Below are 18231 nucleotides of genomic sequence, written 5' to 3'. Positions count from 1 at the left end.
GTTGTAAAGACAGATGATCCTAATGCACCCTCTGGCTGAGGACGAAACTATCTACTGTGCTCTAAAGTACATAAACTTAGGAGTCAAGATATTCAAACCAAAATTCTTTCTCAAATACTTGCTGACCATTAGACCTAGGGCAGCCAACTATTTACATTCTACACACCTAGCACCGTGGCTGCCTTGTGCATAATATCTATTCAATAAGCCTTAGTTATTACCTACAGAATCACTGTCTGGTGGCTTACTTGAATTTCTTGAATGTAGCAAAGAGTAGCTATTCCAGAGCTCTGACAGTTCAGTAACTATAACTATGAGCCCAATTTGCTTCTCTGAGCCTATCTCCAGTTATTCTATTCTTGACTTGCAAAGCAAAACAGAATAAGTTCACTTCCTATTTAACATAAGAAACTTAACCCACTCCTAATGGCATTATGAGCATTTAAACATTAGGCATACCACCTAAAAAAGAAAAAAAACCCATCATTTTCCAGTCATTAAACTACTAAAGAATAGATGGTACAAAAAGGGTTGCATTTCAATAGAACTAGCTTTATTATTTTTTTTTTTAAACAAAAGAAATGGTCTAAAAGCAAATACAGATATGTGCCAAGGGATGGATGTGACCTGGTACTTACAAAGGAACTGCTGTGTCATAAATGAAAACAGTATGTTAGGAGAAAAATAATTTCCAGGTGCTGTGTCCTTGAATAATCAGGAGACGCAAGTGCACTGAAGGAAGGTGCTCTGCCAAAGCAGTCAGCGTGAGCCCAGTGGGAGAAAAAGAAAAACCACCAGAGGTCCTTCCAGAGAACTACGTGGTGGCAGCATGAGAACTGGCATCAACTCACAGTCTTCTCATTTTCCCCATTTTCTATAATTTTCCTCTTCTTCTCATCTGTTTTTTTCTTGAAGATGTTATTTCGGTAAAACTGAAGTTCTTTGATGCTTTCACTAATGTCATCAAGTGCCCTACAAGCAAACATACCACGCTGAGTTGAAATGTCCAAAACCCAGAGGAGATGATCACCATTTTGCAAAGCGTAACTTTTTATAAATAACTTAAGAACAACAAGGACTACTGTAAATGCAACTATCTGACATCATCAAGAAGTGGAATATTTCAGCATAGCAAATTTAAGTGCTTTGTTTTTTAAAAAATGTTTGAATAAAAAAAAAAAAAAAAGATTTCTAAACTATAACAGATTAAAGTTTACCAAACTGTTCCATAAGATAGTGAGGTGTTCCACAGGGGAAAAAAAAAGGAATTCCGGGGTCAAATAAATTTAGGAAAACCTAGATTAAACATTTCTTCTTTTGAAGTTTTTTGCCAAGCATTTAATGTACTGATGTGTTGTGAATTCCCCAAAGGAGGTTGTACTATATACACAGTATTTCTAAAACTTAATCGACCACCTGTGTGGAATGCATATTAACAGCTCATAGCATGTAGTTTGGGAAACACTGCACAATATTTAATGACGTCCTGCACAAAATACAATCACGTACTCGAACGTAACTCGTGACTCCATCATCATAATGAACATCAATTATCAGACAGTACCTAACCACAAAAGAGGATCTACCTCCCCTCTCGTGGTGATTTGTGCTATAATCAGTGGCAGCCTGCCTCCATCTAACAGCCTTTCTTCTCCTCCAACACGCTATTTCTCATCTGTCGTAGTCTGAGAAATCAGGTAACCAAGATTACTAGAACAGTGTGCAAGTAAATCAATCTGCTCTGATTGTCAAGGGCCTCTTCTAGAGAACAAACTGCACAAACTTTAGTGCAAGAGCTTTCAGACAGTTATTTCTGTGGTTAAGGCAACAATTTTGCTTTCTTCCCAGGTCTCGGATAACCAGTGGAGAGCTGAAGCTGTCAAAAATACAGCCTCTGGCTAAATCAAGGTACACCACAGCTTAGCCACAATACTGAAACCCAAAACAAGATCTGAAAACCCAAAGTTCTTCTACAGCCCACTATGTGGCAAAACCTGACCAATCTTGATGCGAGGCTATTTATAGTCATTAGTTATGCCATTTGGTGAGAATATCTGTACATTTCACTGTAGAAACAGCAATGTGCTTGATTATGAGGTGCTTCCTCAGGCCTTGTTAGGGGTATTACTACCTTTCTAAAACCTGGAAACTCCTGAAATCCAAAACACATCAAGCCCCAACTGTTTCACATGAGGTATCCCAGACCTGTGTTATTGTGCTGTAGTCCATGAAAGCCCAATAAAAAAATATTAATGCCAGGCTCCTTAGAGCAGGGACTTGGTCTTCCTGTTTGGCTAGAAGTGTACACGGTACACAGTACACAGTAGGGGCTCGGTACATGGATGAAACAAATCCATGTTTGTTACATCTACATCTCCCACCAAGTTTTATGTCCTTCCTCAGAGACTACAACACCAAAAAGTAAAAGAGGACTCTAGATACACAAGTTCTTTAAATTCCTTGTGTACTTCAGCCTAAGGTTGAAGACATAAAAAGAAACAATCTGAAAAACTACAAAGTGTCTAAGTTAGGCTAACTGTGTTGCACAACTGTACACAAAGTGTTCCAATTTTAAATGACTACAAATCCATATGCTTGATGGGAAGAATATTATACTGCTCATTACTAGAAAAAAAATTAGACCGCTTCACATACCTACAAACTAAGTTATCTGCAAGTTTCAAAACAGCAATAAAGACATTAAGACCATACATATCTCACAATGGAATGTTAGAACACTGATCAGAATTCCTGATAATCTTAGCAAAAGAAGGTTATTTTTATGTAGTTGTCCTTTACTTTTCCCCCAAGGGAGTAGAGACATTATTTCAAACAGTCAGGAATTCGGGAGTTATGTGCGTGTCAGACGGCCAAGCACTTGGAAGGACCCAAACTTACCTGTGAGAAGCAGCCTTCTTTGGTGCAAATTCATATTCTTCTGGATACCAGCGTCTACATACAGCAAAAATGGAACTCTCAAAGGAAACCGTCTCAAATACACTGAATAATTACGTCCTTCAAGTAGTTTAATAACTTTGTAAAAGGCATTTGGGTTGTGACTATCGAGCTGCCTCCCTTGTCTGGGACTCCACCTTCGTCCCTTTCCTCTCTTCATACTATAGATTCTCTTTGGGCAAGATCAACAATGTATAAGATTGCTAAATCTGCGCACTCCAGCCCAGCCCTCTCCTGCGCTTCTGTCATGGATATCCAACTGCCCAATGGACATCTCCACCTAAAATCCACCAGACACTTCCAACTCCACACACACATATGGTCATACTCATCATCCTCAACATCTCCCTTCCCCCATGGGCCAAATCTACTCTTCCTCTTATTTTCCCCTTTATCTTTGATCAGTTCCATCATCCACCTAACCACCCAAACTAGAAACGCGGGGAATCACTTTATACGTCCTCCTTTTCCTCACGCCCCCATTCAAGCACTCAGTGCCGTGCTACTGACCTTCTCAAATGTTCTACCTCCTGCTCTCTACCGCCCACTGCCATTTCCCTAGCTCCTCCTTCTCTCTCCAAGATGGTGAGAGAGTCTTTCTCATCTCCCTACCTCTTTTCTTACCACCTTCTAATCAGAATGATCTAATCGCATCACCTTTATCTTCCTGCTCCCGCCGCCTATCTTCATACCTCTGCCCATTCTCGGGAAAGCTCACTCCTCACCTTAAATACCTGGAACACGGCCACTCTTCCTTAAATCTCAACTTGAAAGCTATTTTCTCCGTGAAGTTTTTGCTACCTCCCCATTCCCCTCACTCCAGCTGCCGGGTGCACCTTCTCTCGTGCCCGCAATATTCTACCCGCACTTTCCCCTAACAGACGTCATCACACAGTACACTTCTCAGGTGTGTTTTTTACACATCTGTCAATGCACTAGACTCTAAGCCCTTAAGGGCGTCTCATCTGTATGTTCCCAGCACATAGGCCAACACGTGGCACAGAAAATGGGTGCTCAATAAATTTTCCAGATTAATGAAATTTATACGGAAGATTTTTGATGTTCTTTCTCCCAATTCTCACCAGTTCAAGCGAGAATGGGACGAGGAAGTTATACACCCACTTGGCCCCCTCAGTTCTACACCTTTATTCAATTACTCTGTACAAATTCTCAAGGAAAACATGCTAAATGAGGCAGTTGAATGGATCCTAAATATAGCCCTTACCTGCACAGCTCTTTAACAGTGCTCACATCAATTATTCTATAATGAAGATGTTTCATGAACTGGGGCATGTATTTGTCAAGAAACTTCTTATCTGCATGAACTGAATTTCCTAGAAAGACACGAAGCATACCGCATCTGTGTATTTCTAGTAGTATACAAGAGGATATACAAATTCACAAACTGTATTTAATTGGAGGTGTTTTTTTAAAGAATTCAAACAATTCCTCAAAGCATCTCAAAACTTCGAAATTAGGTTTGAGTGTATCTGATTAGATTACAAGTGCAGATTTCGGAGTATTTAGACAGTTTAGCTCATAATAAATTTGTAAATGGCCTCTTTATGGACAAAAGGATGAATCTATCATTCCACATACTAAAAATAACGCTCAAATCTGTAACTTCTTTAGATAATACCACATGCACAAATTTTCTCCCAGTATCACAAAATCTACACCACTAACACTAAAAGTTTAACTGTAGATAAACTCATAAGTAGATAAGCATTTATTTACATTTCAATTTTAATCAATCATATCCACATTCATGTTTCCACACAGTAATTTATATTAAAAACACTAAATTTTAAATAAGAACTTTAAAACAGACACCAGCTGCATTGGCTAGGGGGAAAATTGATACAATACATGCTATATAGTACTTAAAGTCAAAACTTTTTTATGAGTATTTAAGGGAAGTGTTAGTTACTATACCAGCTTACATATACAAATACAAACACACCACCACAGGACATTACCCTCCCTTTGACAATGGCAGTCCCTTCAAAATCCTAGCAGAACTGGCCTAGTTTCTTTAAAAAGGCAATGTCACAATGGGAAAAAAAAAAGACAGGTGCACACTTTGGATTAAGAGACTAAAGCGACATAATAACCAAATGAAATGCGTGAGTCTTGACTGAATCCTGGTTAAAAAACAAACAGACATTTCGGATGTGGACTAGTGATCAGATGATGTAACTGAATTGTTTTTAATCGTCTTAAATGTGACAATGATATTGTGGTTACTTAAGAAAATGTCCTTATGCTTAGGAAATTCTGGGTGAACTATTTAGGGATGAAGTGTCATGATGCCTGCAATTTACTTTCAAATGTCCAAAAAAATAGACAGATAAACATGGCACAAGGTGAACAACTACTAGATCCAACTTTTCTGTATATTTGAAATTTTTCCATAATAAAAATAGGTGGAAAACTTTTATTGAGTTAATCTGGGTATCCCAGATCTCATGTCAGTTTTCGGGGCATTTTCCCCGATATTCATGTATAAATTACAAAAGGAAATTTGAGCAACAAAAAGTAAGATGGATAATCCAAATCAGGATTAAGTGGAAGGCACGATGATCCTGGCTGATCGTTCTGGAACCGCAGTCTCTTGAACCGCTACGATGGAAGACTATCTACAAGGCAGACATAGGACTGGATTTTACCTGCAAGTGGACAGAGCCCCGGAGGAGTCAGCTGTCGTACAAAGGACAGAAATTCATACTCTGCCTGCTGCAGTGTCATTGTACTCTCCTTCACTGCTTTGGTTAGACCAGACTGCAAGAGAGAATCCCCAGCCCCACCAAGACACATGAAGTCAGCGTTCAAAGGCATCCAGATATGAAACTTCACTTCTAAAATGGGCAAATATAACCACAGATGGACCATTTACAGAGCTCAAGTTCACACTGAAACTGCCATCTTGGCACCGATTTTTTTCTTAAAGAATCCAAGTCAGATAAGCTAGGTTCCTGATTGTTAATAGCATTTCCACACAGTCAGAAAAGATGGCGCTCAAAGTCCAAGGATATAACCTCTGGGAAGAACCAACTTAACAGGAGAGCGGCATTCTCCCTTCTCTGAAAGTTGATCGTCTAAACCTTATCCAAAAGACTGACTTGAGCAATACTTGATAATCCGCAATGTGCTCGCGACAGACTGAATGCAGGAGAGGAAAAAAGAGGACATTCAGGAGAAGATGGTCTCGAGAGGTCCCAAAGATGAAAAGTGAACAAGCAAGCAGTTTCCCAGGCTCGCCAAGCAATCTTCCTCTACCCCTTTTATGGTAATGTTACCTTCCCATGATGCTCCTTACACCAATCTGACATGCTGTCCAGTAACTCATCTGGCTGTTTTATAATCAGGTTAGGACCCTGTGGATAGGAAAAACTGTTATTCATCCAGAATCAATGGGGATAAGCTTGGTTTCTCAGTTTAACTGCTTTAGGAATTACATATATATACTAGAGAAGGGAAGAAAGATGAGGGACTTTGTTAACTCTAAAAGTGGTCCTCGTTCATTCCAGCACTATTTATGACGACAAAAAATAATGAACGAACACACACATAACACAACCGAAAACTGAAATGCCTATCAACAGAGGACACAGGTATCCACCAAAGGTCAGCAAACTATAGCCCCAGCCTGTGGCTTTTTTTTCTTTTAATTGCCAGCAAGCTACGAATGACTTTTACATTTGCAAATGGTTGTAAAACAAACAAATATGGGACAGAGAGGTACGTGGCACTCTAAGCCTAAAATACTTAATATCTGGTGTTTTTTAGAAAAGGCTTGCCAGCCCCTGACTATGAAAAGTGTCTATACTGCCAAGTGAAAAAAGCAAATTGCAGAACAGTGTACGCATGCTTATGAGTTCACTTATACTTGATTTAAAAAAACACACATTTGTATATGCATGGAAAATACTACGAAAATACATAAAAGTTGGGGAGTGGGATGAGACAGGAGAAGACCAGCACAAAAAAACAACTTACTATACATAATATTTTGCATAAAGCTATACTGTTTACTTTTAACAGTATTTTCACATTAAAAAGTTCAAAAAGTAATTGGTGACATGTGAAAGATTGAAAAAAAAAAAAAGTGATGCTGGAATTCTCAGCTCCACTTAATAGAACATTCAACTGTGAGTCAGATAGAATCCCAGCAGTAGCAGAAGCTCAACTTGTGGCTGTAAAGCAAGTCACCTTCGGCTTAGTTTTACCTTCTGTACCATGGAGATAACAGCACCCCCCCAAACCCCTTCCCTCACAGGGATGTTAACAGGATAAAAGAAATTATAGATATGAAAGTTCTTTGAACTCTCTGGGAAAGAAAGATTCTCTAAATCCAAGGTATGATTACTACTAAAGTGGTAAAAGTACTTTGCAATTAGTGAGAGGAATGGCAAGAATTTGACTAAAATATGCCTGACAGCTACAACTAACAAGGAGTTTTAGCCAAACAAGAAAACTGGTGACGGCAATCTCCATGAAGAAGCAAAAAATTTGCTCTGATAACTTTTTTTTTTTAACTGAAGTATAGTTGATTTCCAATGTTGTGTTAATTTCTGCTATACAGCAGAGTGATTCAGTTTTACATACATATACATTCTTTTTTATATTCTTTCCCATTCTGGTTGATCTCAGGATATTGAATATAGTTACCTGTGCAATACAGTAGGACCTTGCTGTTTTGATAACATATTTTTTAAGAAACCAAAAACCTCATATTGCAAAACACAATTCTAACAAACCATGATGGAAAAAGCCAACGACTATCAACTTAAGGCTATTTAACTTACTCTAGATCCCAGTGTGGCCCACTAAGCTACTTACGGAAAAATTTCCAGGTGGGATGTCTGTTCTTCTAGCGTAAAACATTTTCCTCAGACTCATATACAAGAATAAAACATATATTCCACAGAACTGACACTTCAGTGTTAACAGCCCCTAAGCAATTTTTTTTTTTTTACATCCTTATCCTCACAGGAATAAAGATGCAGATGTAGAGAATGGACTTGAGGACATGGGGAAGGGGAAGGGGAAGCTGGGATGAAGTGAGAGAGGGGCATGGACATATATACACTACCAAATGTAAAATAGATAGCTAGTGGGAAGCAGCCGCATAGCACAGGGAGATCAGCTGGGTGCTTTGTGACCACCTAGAGGGGTGGGATAGGGAGGGTGGGAGGGAGACGCAAGAGGAAGGAGATATGGGGATATATGTATATGTATAGCTGATTCACTTTGTTATAAAGCAGAAACTAACACACCATTGTAAAGCAATTATACTCCAATAAAGATGTTAAAAAAAAAAATCCTTATCCTCATCAGACTGGGTCTATTTACAAATGCCACCCTCATGTGCAGCTGTGTGACTACAGACCCAAATTTCCTCCAGGGTACATATCAACTAACTGGTCCATTAAACTGTCAGTATTTCACATTATATCAACAGTCTAAGGGAAAAACTCTTCTTCAGACAAGGGTAAGTAGGGCTGGTGAATAAACACACTTCTCTTCACTATTCATATCTAGGAAATTCCAAGTGACAGGAAAAAACAACCAAACCTAAAACTCAAGGTTCATATAAAAGATTTTTTGTTTCTTTTGTTTTGGAAAAAAAAGAGGTAGCTGCTACAGTGAGATACAAAGTCTCATGATTCCCCTCCAGCTGATGTATCAGGAGGTACTCCAAGAAAGTAGCAATTCATCTAAAATGGTTCCTCCCCTCTCTTACCTACCCAGGAAAATAAGTAGAACTCTTAACTGTAGACTTGTGAAATTTATCCAGTGCCAGTAGCACATCAATCCGACCCTCTGGAAACTTATTTTAACAAAACTGTCTTTCCCCAAAACATCCCTACTGTGTTCCTATTCTAGAGTTTCTCACCACCTCCGAATACTGCTGACAATATGACACAGAGTTATTCAGGGCCCAGGATTTCACCCTCTACCAATCACACATTCTCATACGCTTATTAAATGCTTTGTGAGTGGCCAAAAGGCAACAGGTGTGTTTTATTTGTTTTGCTTAATGTTTCAGTTAAAAGCAGCATGTTAAAACCTTAATCATGCCCAATATGTCAACAGGAGGATATTTTATGATTCTGTATCAACAGGAATTCTAAAATCTTAATATAGATCTAGACGAATCACATGTCCTAGCTGAAAAGGTAGAAACTGAATATATGGAGTTATAAGCTAAGCTATATATAAGCTAAGATTATAATATAAAGAAGTTAACTTTGGCATGAGTCACCAATCCTGGTGGGACCACAGTCAAGTGTCTTATTGGTTGGGAGCACTTTACTCAGACTGCTTGGGTTAAACTCCTGGCACTCCCAATAACTAGCCAGGTGGCCTTAGGCAAATTACCCAACAACTGTCTGCCAAAGCGTCTCTCTCTATATAGTGAGTATAACAGTACCTACCTTATAGTTGCTGTGAGGATTAACAGTGAATACATGTAAAGCACTTAGAACTGTGCCTGGCACACAGTAAGCTCTTAGCAAATGATAGCATTTATAGTTCCTAATTTTTGGCAGTACTATAGAAAATCCCTAGGCTCTGAGATGGATTACTTTGGTTCTCGTACCAAGCCCACCATGACCTAGAACATTATTTTGGACCTTAATCTACAGGGACCTCAGTTTTCTTATCTTTTAAATAAAGAGATGGGGGGGGCACCAATCTTTAGATTTCCAAAACACTCTAAACAGTATGGTTGTATTACAAGGCATAACCTACTTCAGCCAAAATGTTGAGATCAGAGTCAGTTATCAGACAGGCCATCTCAATAATCTGGTCCTTCTCAATGTCCAATCCTGTCATCTGCAATAAAAAATACATCACACACACGAAACCGTCTTTCTGGCCTACTGTATCCAAGTTTATTTAACAGGACATCCCTCAAGCATATTCAATTTATATCCCACAGCCAGGATAAAAGAGACAAGAATGCTCCTTGAGCAAGTCCTCAAGGCACTCATTATGAGTTATTTACTCAATAAACATTTACCAAGGGCCTGCTACATGCCAGGCATCACAGTCCTACTCTGGGGCCGATGCAAAGTAAGCAAAATTGAGTGCTGACAGCATTCAATTTTGGAAGAGTTAGATAACTAACATTACTACATCTCTGCAGAGTGTACAAAGTTTTTATGTTAATTACACCACTTGATCTTCATCACAATCTAGTGTTATGATCCCCATTTCATATATGAGAAAACTGAGGCTCAAGGGAGAGGGGAGTGCTTGGCTGAGTATGGAAAACCTAAAGGGATCAGAACCGGGTTGTAGTGCTAACCTCAACCTTCACTAAATGCGCGACCTTGAATGAGCTGAGTCCTCTCTCTGGGCCTCAGTTTTCTCCTTTAGGGAACGTGGGGTAAGGCTGAGTCATCCCCGGAGTCCCGTCTAGCTCTAACAACCTAAGGTCCTGGGAGACTGGGGAACTGGGGTCTAGCACAGCCGCTGTGCGCACCCCTACCCCCGTGACCCTGAGCCCATCAGAGGGTTAGGGAGGTCCACATCTGGGCGGAATTGGGGGCTAGGGCAAGCCATATGGATGACTCCACCCTCTGGAAAATAAACTCCACAGTCCGGTACAATCCCCAACACCCGCAGGACTCCTGCCCCCACCCCCGACCTGCCCCGCGCCGTCCACAGCCGGGAGGCGCTCACCTGCCACACCTGAGACCCAGACACTGCCACTCTCCCCGGACAGGCTCGGCTACTCTGTCCCACGCGCGAAACCTCACTCGTCTCCCCGCACGCCCCACCGCCCTGACTCACCTCCAGGTCTACCCAGACCATCCGCTGAGCCATGCTCTCCCCAGCCGCCATGGCTGCGCCAGCTTCACGGACACCCCACGCCCCGAACGACCCTCGAGTCCCACCCACACCTCGCAACAGCCTGGAAGCCAGGGAGCCGCCTAGCATCACCCGGCACAAGCCACCCTGGCCCCAGCCTCTCAGCCGGCGCTGGCGCAGGCGCGATGGTCGCTAAACGTCGCAAACCCGCGGGGAGGAGCAGGAGCAAAAACCGCAAGTCCCAGCATCCAGTGCGCCGGCTGGCCCTGAACAGTCCGGCTTAGCTGCCGAATGGGATGATGGGCCTTAGAGTCTTGTCTGGTGTTGCGCCCGATATCCCCGCCCCCGCCACGTGTTTTCGGATGTTAGTGGACGCGCATGTTTTTCAGAACTAAGTTTATCCGTTTCCAGGAGTTATTTCCTGAATTTGGATTAGTTGTAAATCGCCTAGTTGAGGAGGAACGCTGTTACTTTGTTAAGTCGAAAAAGACCTGGTTACCGGTTTGTTTTTTTTTTAATGTATCTTTTTTGCTTTTTTTCCCCCTTCTTTTTACTTACTTGCCACTCCACTTCACACACTGGGGATTTTTCTCATTTACATGAAACAGCAGGGCGGTGTGCTTTTTTTCAGGCCAGAAGACCATTTCCGCTATCAACAAGTCCTTTAGAAATCCTTAAATGAGATCTTATCCGAGAGATCACTTAGCACGCTTTAGGTGCTGACTAAAAGTCCCTTTCCTTCATAGGCAAAGGGTAACCTCTTATTCCTTACTGAGGGGCTTGCCGTGGTCTGTGTTTCAGTTCAGCTGTTAGGTGTCGGTGGTAATGACTTCCTAGTCCACCCTTACAAGTTCTCAAGGTTAAATCTCGTCCTTGTATAACGAATCTATGCAGTAAATTAAATGAACTAAAAACAGCTTTGCCCGCTCTGCAATCTGCTTTGGTTTTGATCAAAGTATTTTTAATCTCCTCCACTAACAGCTATAGTTTCCATTATTTCCAAGAATAGAGATGGCCACCAACAAGATCTTTCGACCCTGGAGTATCAAATTGCATTGAGTCTCTTAAACCTTTGGCTATTCAGTGGCAAGTCAGGGTGCTGAGTGCGACATTGTTACAAACATTTGGTCTCAGCCTGGAATTATATCCTCTGTGTATTTTTCTGAAAGCCGTATTGCCACTAATTACAGAGCTGGTGGTCCATCGTGTAGTAATTCATACCTGGTGAGCTGGTTTTGTGAGAGGAAAACTTTGTTGCCTAGTAAGAGCTGTAAGAATAATGCAGTGTCCTGGATTTCACCTTCAACTTCTCTGGTATACCCAACCCACCACCTGCCAGGTCACAGAGAAAATCTCTTCTAAGTGTCATCAAATCGTGTGCAGTTTTATGTATACACACACACACACACACACACACACAAAATGGTATATATTCTAACTGCACTGCCTGATGAGTCACATTGTTTTGCTTTAGCTTTTTACTCACTTGTAGCCTACTTGATAAGAAATAGTCTACAAAAATAAAAAATTTTTTAAATAAAAAAAGAAGTAGTCTACATTTCTTCTGTAGTTTTTTCTTTGTTTTAAACTTGATTCATAGAAAGTAGAATCAGTTGAAGTATATAAACTTTTATCAATTGTGCTTTTTATCCTCCGGAAGCACTGATATTATTTCTTTAAATTTTCAAAGAACACCTTTTGTTTTCAAAGTTACTACTGGAACATTGATCAGTTTTATTACAAATTACAACTTAGGAAATGCTATTTACATTAAAGAACTTGTATCCTGAAAACTTATGATCGTAATTTTTAAATATTGGGTAGTTAAAATTATGTGTGGACTTCTTTGAAACCAGTTTTCATAGTAATGTACTTTCATTTTAACATAAAGACACATTTTAGATGAATGGTATTATAATGTAAGGAGATTTATAGTTTATTGGATTTTGTGTATAATAACATTCGATTGGTAATCTTAAAGGTTATCAGAACAATGTACGCATCAAATTCACAAATCGAAACCATGTAAATAAGAGGGAGGGCAGGGAGTTCCCTAGTTAGGATCCTGGGTTCTCACTGCCGTGGCCCTGTTTCAATCTCTGGTCAGGGAACTGAGATCCTGCAAGCCGCGTGGCCAAAAGGAAAAGAGGGAGGGCAGACAGAAGAACATGGGGCTCTAGAATCTGAAAGCAGCATTGTCCCACGGTGGACTCATTTCGTTCCCTTTTCCTTTCACAACAGAGTTTATCTTAAAGCCACACCACTCTGCTCAGAGACTTTGCTTTTTCAATTCTGTCATGAACCTGTAAGAACTGCTTTTGTTAATTAACAAGGGTAAAATGCCGATAAATCTTGTTCTCTAAAATCATAGACTATGAGAAACTTTGCTGTTTGAAGTCATTTCAGAGAGAACAACTTCTCTTAAAGAATCTGGGCCATGTGTGTCACTTTGACACAGAGAAGCTGCCTCAATTTCCAACCCAGGGGCAGAGATTCAGATAAGAGGTTTCCAGACACAGCATTCCACATTTATCTTAAATTTATAGTTTCTAAGGAAACAGGACCTGAGTCAGCTTTTCAACACTGCTGGTAGTCAGGCTGTGATGTTTCTGGTCCCTCTGGGCTTAAGGTCACAAGGGTGGAGGTGAGCACAGCAGCTCCGCTAGACCCCCACTTGCCCAGCCTCAAGGGCCCCAGGTTGTTAGAGCTAGACAGGATTCTGGGGATGATTCAGCCTTACCCCACATTCTATAAAGGAGAAAACTGAGGCCCAGGGAGAGAGAGGATTCAGCTCATTCAAGGTCATGCTGTTAGTAAGGATCTGAGCTGGGGCTACAACTCAGTTCTGATCTGTTTCTAACAAGACATGGCCGAGGCTACACAAACCCTCCCCTTATTTAAAGATCACTACTTTTTTAAGCGTTTTTTTTTTACTTTTTGTGTGTGTGTGGTAAAATATACATACATAAAATTTCCCATTTTAACCATTTTTAAGTCTGCAGTTCAGTGGCATTAAATGCATTCATATTGTTGTGCAACCATCACCACCATCCTTCTGCAGAACTTTTTCATCTTCCCAAACTGAAAATTCCATACCATTAAATACTAACTCCCTGTTTCCACCCGTGCCCCTCTCAGCCACAGGCCACCACCATTTCACTTTCTGCCTCTGTTAATTTGACTATTCTAGGTACCTCATATAAGTGGAATCATACAATATTTGTCCTTTTGTGTCTGGCTTATTTCACTTATCATAATGTCCTGAAAATTCATCCAAGTTGTAGCATGTGTCAGAATGTCCTTCCTCTTTAAGGTCAAATAATATTCCACTGTATATATTTACCACATCTTGTTTATCCACTCATCACTCAGTGGACACTTGGGTTGCTTCCACCCTTTGACTACTGTGAATATTTACATGGATTTTAATTTTATTTTTTTATTGCTGCTTTCTTACCAGGACTTCCCCAGCCCTGCTTTGATTCTCTCACCTCCTGAGCAGAGATTACTGTGATAATCAAACCAGAGGTAACCCCTACTTCCCCTGGTTCTTCTTTAGAATCATCCAAGCCCTATTTTCATTTATTTATTTATTTATTTATTAATGTTTTATTTATTTTATTTTATTTTATTTATTTTTGGCTGCGTTGGGTCTTCGTTGCTGTGCGCGGGCTTTCTTCTAGTTGCGGCGAGCGGGGGCTGCTCTTCATTGCGGTGCGCGGGCTTCTCATTGCGGTGGCTTCTCTCGTTGTGGAGTACGGGCTCTAGGCGCATGGGCTTCGGTAGTTGTGCCAGTGGGCTCAGTAGTTGTGGCGCGTGGGCTCTAGAGCACAGGCTCAGTAGTTGTGGCACACGGGCTTAGTTGCTCCGTGGCATGTGGGATCTTCCCAGACCAGGGCTCAAACCTGTGTCCCCTGCATTGGCAGGCGGATTCTTAACCACTGCGCCACCAGGGAAGCCCCAAGCCCTATTTTTAAAAGTCCTTCCCTACTCCCTCTTAGGAGAGACCCCTGGTTCCTCATGTTAATTGTTACAGCAAGTTCATAAACCTAACGTCACAACTATGTCCCCAGTGAGCTTTATCTGATATGCTTTATCACCATCCTATTAAACTTGACTTTAATTTCCAGAATACAATAATTTTTATACTTGTATAGGACTAGCACAGAGCCATGTAGTAATGGTAGCAATACTAGTTAGTAGTCATTCTGCCTGTTTCTCTTTGCATCCGAGCAAAGGTTAAACAAAACCCACCATCACCGCCATTATTTCTTTTTGCCTTTCTCCCTTCCTATTTCATGTTATCAGTTTCTCCGGGTTTGGGGTTGGTTTTCTCCATGAGCTTTGTAGGCAGTGGGTCCTGGAGGCTACTGGACAACAGAGACTCTTTGGTGAGGGAAGGTCTGGTATCCTTAGGGGCAGCCCTGGCTTGTCGCCCAGCAGCAGTGCAACTGGGGACCGAAGAGGGGGCTCTGTGGTCCCCCCACCAAGGCCAGTCTCCTTAGCCTGCTCCTGAGCCAGCCCTTCCTGATTAGCATGAGTAATCTGATCCTTGCTGGTTATCTAGGGTTTCCTCACACTCCCTGAAAAGTACCTTCTGAGGTGTTTTGGCCTCATCCTCCCAAGGGCCATAAAAGTTAATAGATTTTTCTTAGATATCTTGAACTCTAAGAAAAAAAAAAGAACAAACCTGTAAACTGTCCTACAGTTTTTAAATGTCCTATAAAGCATTTTTAAATAGGCAGTAAATACCTCATGAATACCTGTTTGGTGATAGTATCTCTTCTTTTCCTGCTTTGTGATACTTTGTCTTGAGAAATGTTGACATCAGGTTTACTGCTGATAACTGATAACTGTTGTTTACTTCCTTCTAGTGATCTTGGGGAGGAATAAAGGATGATAAATCTTTTGCCTTTTTCACTCTATCACTGTAAAAAATTCAAGCCAAATATAATCTTCAAAATATGCCTTGTAGGTCTTCCCTGGTGGCACAGTGGTTAAGAATCCGCCTGCCAGTGCAGGGGACACAGGTTCGAGCCCTGGTCCGGGAAGATCCCACATGCCGCGGAGCAACTAAGCCCGCGCGTCACAACTACTGAGCCTGTGCTCTAGAGCCCGCGAGCCACAACTACTGAAGCCTGCGTGCCTAGAGCCCATGCTCCGCAACAAGAGAAGCCACCGCAATGAGAAGCCCAAGCACCGCAACAAAGAGTAGCCCCCGCTCGCCGCAACTAGAGAAAGCCGACGCACAGCAACAAAGACCCAACACAGCCAAAAATAAATTAATTAGTAAAAAAAAATACGCCTTGTACAAAATGGACACTATATAGGTTTTCATGAAATTTGATGTTCATCTTATCTCAGTGTAGTCCAATAAACATTTTGTGTGATACTTGATATTTAATACTGAATACTTAGTATGTATCAAACACTGTGCTAGAATGCCAAAGGAAAAATACATTTATTAAGCCGATATTATACCAGACACTAGAAGTATTTAAAATATTAATGGTTCATTTTAGGTTTAGAGTTGTATTTTTGTTGTTGTTGTTGTTTTAATAAATTTATTTATTTATTTATTTTTGACTGCATTGGGTCTTTGTTCCTGTGCACGGGCTTTCTCTAGTTGCAGCGACCGGGGGCTACTCTTCGTTGTGGTGTGCGGGCTTCTCATTGCAGTGGCTTCTCTTGTTGCGGAGCATGGGCTCTAGGTGAGCGGGCTTCAGTAGTTGTGGCACGCGGGCTCAGTAGTTGTGGCTTGCGGGCTCTAGAGCACAGGCTCAGTAGTTGTGGTTCACGGGCTTAGTTGCTCTGCGGCATGTGGGATCTTCCTGGACCAGGGATCGAACCCGTGTCCCCTGCATTGGCAGGTGGATTCTTAACCACTGCACCACCAGGGAAGTCCCTGTTTTTTAGTTTTTGTTGTTGCTGTTTTTGCAGATAAGGAAACAGCTTTAATTTTTCCATCCGTAAAATGGATGGTATGAAGACTGAATAAACACATAGAGAATATCTAATACATTATATAGTAGGTGCTCATTTAATGTATTTTTGTACAAAAATCAGGAGATACAAAATTTAATACAAGGGAGATCATGAAAATGCTTTAAAGAATTAGAGAGTCATACTGGAATATAGCGGAAAAGGATTCATTTTGACCAAAGAGGTGCAGGATGGAAATTGGATTAGATCCTGAAAGAAGAGAACTTTGACAACACATATTATGGGTAAGAAAATCCCAGAGAGATAAAACATCTTGGATCTAAGCAACTAGAATGGTTAGCCTTTATAGTGAGAGAGAACCAGTTGAAGAGAACAAATTACAGAAAGAACAAGTAAGAGTTGATGAGTTCCGTTTTGGAAAGGTTGAAGTTTCGCTTTGGACAGGTTCAAGTTGCGATTCAAGGGGGACAACTAAGTAGAGATATCTGGCAGGCTGCTGGGACAAGGGCAGGGATAGAGACATGCACTTGGAGGTCATCTACATAGAGGGCGTAGCTGAAGGCTAGGGGAGAGGAGATTGCAAGTTGTCTGCAAAATACCTTAGGCCCATGCCAACCTTGAGGATTTTAAGTTTTTGCAAATTTAAAAATCTAATTAGCATGTAAAGAGGATCCTCAGCCTGATTTGTATATGTTGGCACCTATTGAATAAACTGGTGAAGAACCTACCAGAAATTTGTTTCTTGGAAGGGTAAGGAGTATCCTGGGAGAGAAATCAGCTAACAGAAAAAGCAACCAGAAACAAAGAGCACAGTGCAGCACAAAAGCTGACAAAGTAAGAGGAAGAAAAAGGAGAATTCTGACAGAACAGCAACTATCAGTAGTAGATTTGTCTCCTGGCTTATTCCCTACTTGACTCATGTGTAAAGAACAGAGAGGTATTCTAAAATAGCTTTTTCAATGAAAAGCACATTTAATAATGGTATCACACAACCCTACTTGAGTTCTCTGCTAGCACACACACACACAAAAAGCAAAACTGAAGCAAGACAGTTATAGAGATGGGGAGCAGAGAGGAATGTTTCTTCTCACTCCTGATATTTCCTTCCACGTGGAGGAAGTACCACTGGCATAACAGTCCTGGCCTCTTGTACCCGGCCTCTCTTATTTCTCCATAAAAAGTGGGGTAAAATTTCAAGATTTAGGACAGATATTAGACATGCACAACCCAGCACAACAGAGGCAGTATTTTGGGAGTGGGTGGACCTGTTTAGGAAGCCTTGAAATACCTGGGTAGGAGATTTTGCAGAGAGCTGAGGTCCTGTGTTTTTCAGGCAGAGAGCAACAGAAAGTTTTTTCCTTCCGTCAGTGTGACCTCATTTGCACCCATACAACTGTTGAGATTTAACCACCTCCCTGTGGTACCAGTTTACCTGGTGATCTCTGTCTTGATAAAAAGCTTAAATCAAGTAGTAATTGTCATTGCAGCCAAACAAACAATTCTATAATTTTG

At 41.1% G+C, this 18231-nt stretch overlaps 2 protein-coding genes across 2 annotated transcripts in view; one reads left to right on the top strand and one right to left on the bottom strand.

Moving 5' to 3' along the window:
* LOC309604812 (NXPE family member 4-like) overlaps positions 1–18231 on the top strand; it is a 371441-nt gene that overhangs the window by 103665 nt on the left and 249545 nt on the right.
* On the bottom strand, positions 532–10969 carry REXO2 (RNA exonuclease 2). Its single transcript, XM_082339783.1, has 7 exons — positions 10759–10969; positions 9712–9795; positions 6255–6332; positions 5625–5736; positions 4181–4289; positions 2899–2952; positions 532–972 (listed from the first exon to the last, which is right to left on the bottom strand). Exons 1-7 carry the CDS (start codon positions 10903–10905, stop codon positions 843–845), a joined length of 714 nt encoding a protein of 237 aa, XP_082195909.1. The 5' UTR covers positions 10906–10969; the 3' UTR covers positions 532–842.

This window comes from Balaenoptera borealis, assembly GCF_965194805.1.
Source record: "Balaenoptera borealis genome assembly, chromosome: 11".
In the NCBI taxonomy this organism is placed as follows: Eukaryota; Metazoa; Chordata; class Mammalia; order Artiodactyla; family Balaenopteridae; genus Balaenoptera; species Balaenoptera borealis.
This window is presented reverse-complemented; position numbering and strand designations above follow the sequence as displayed.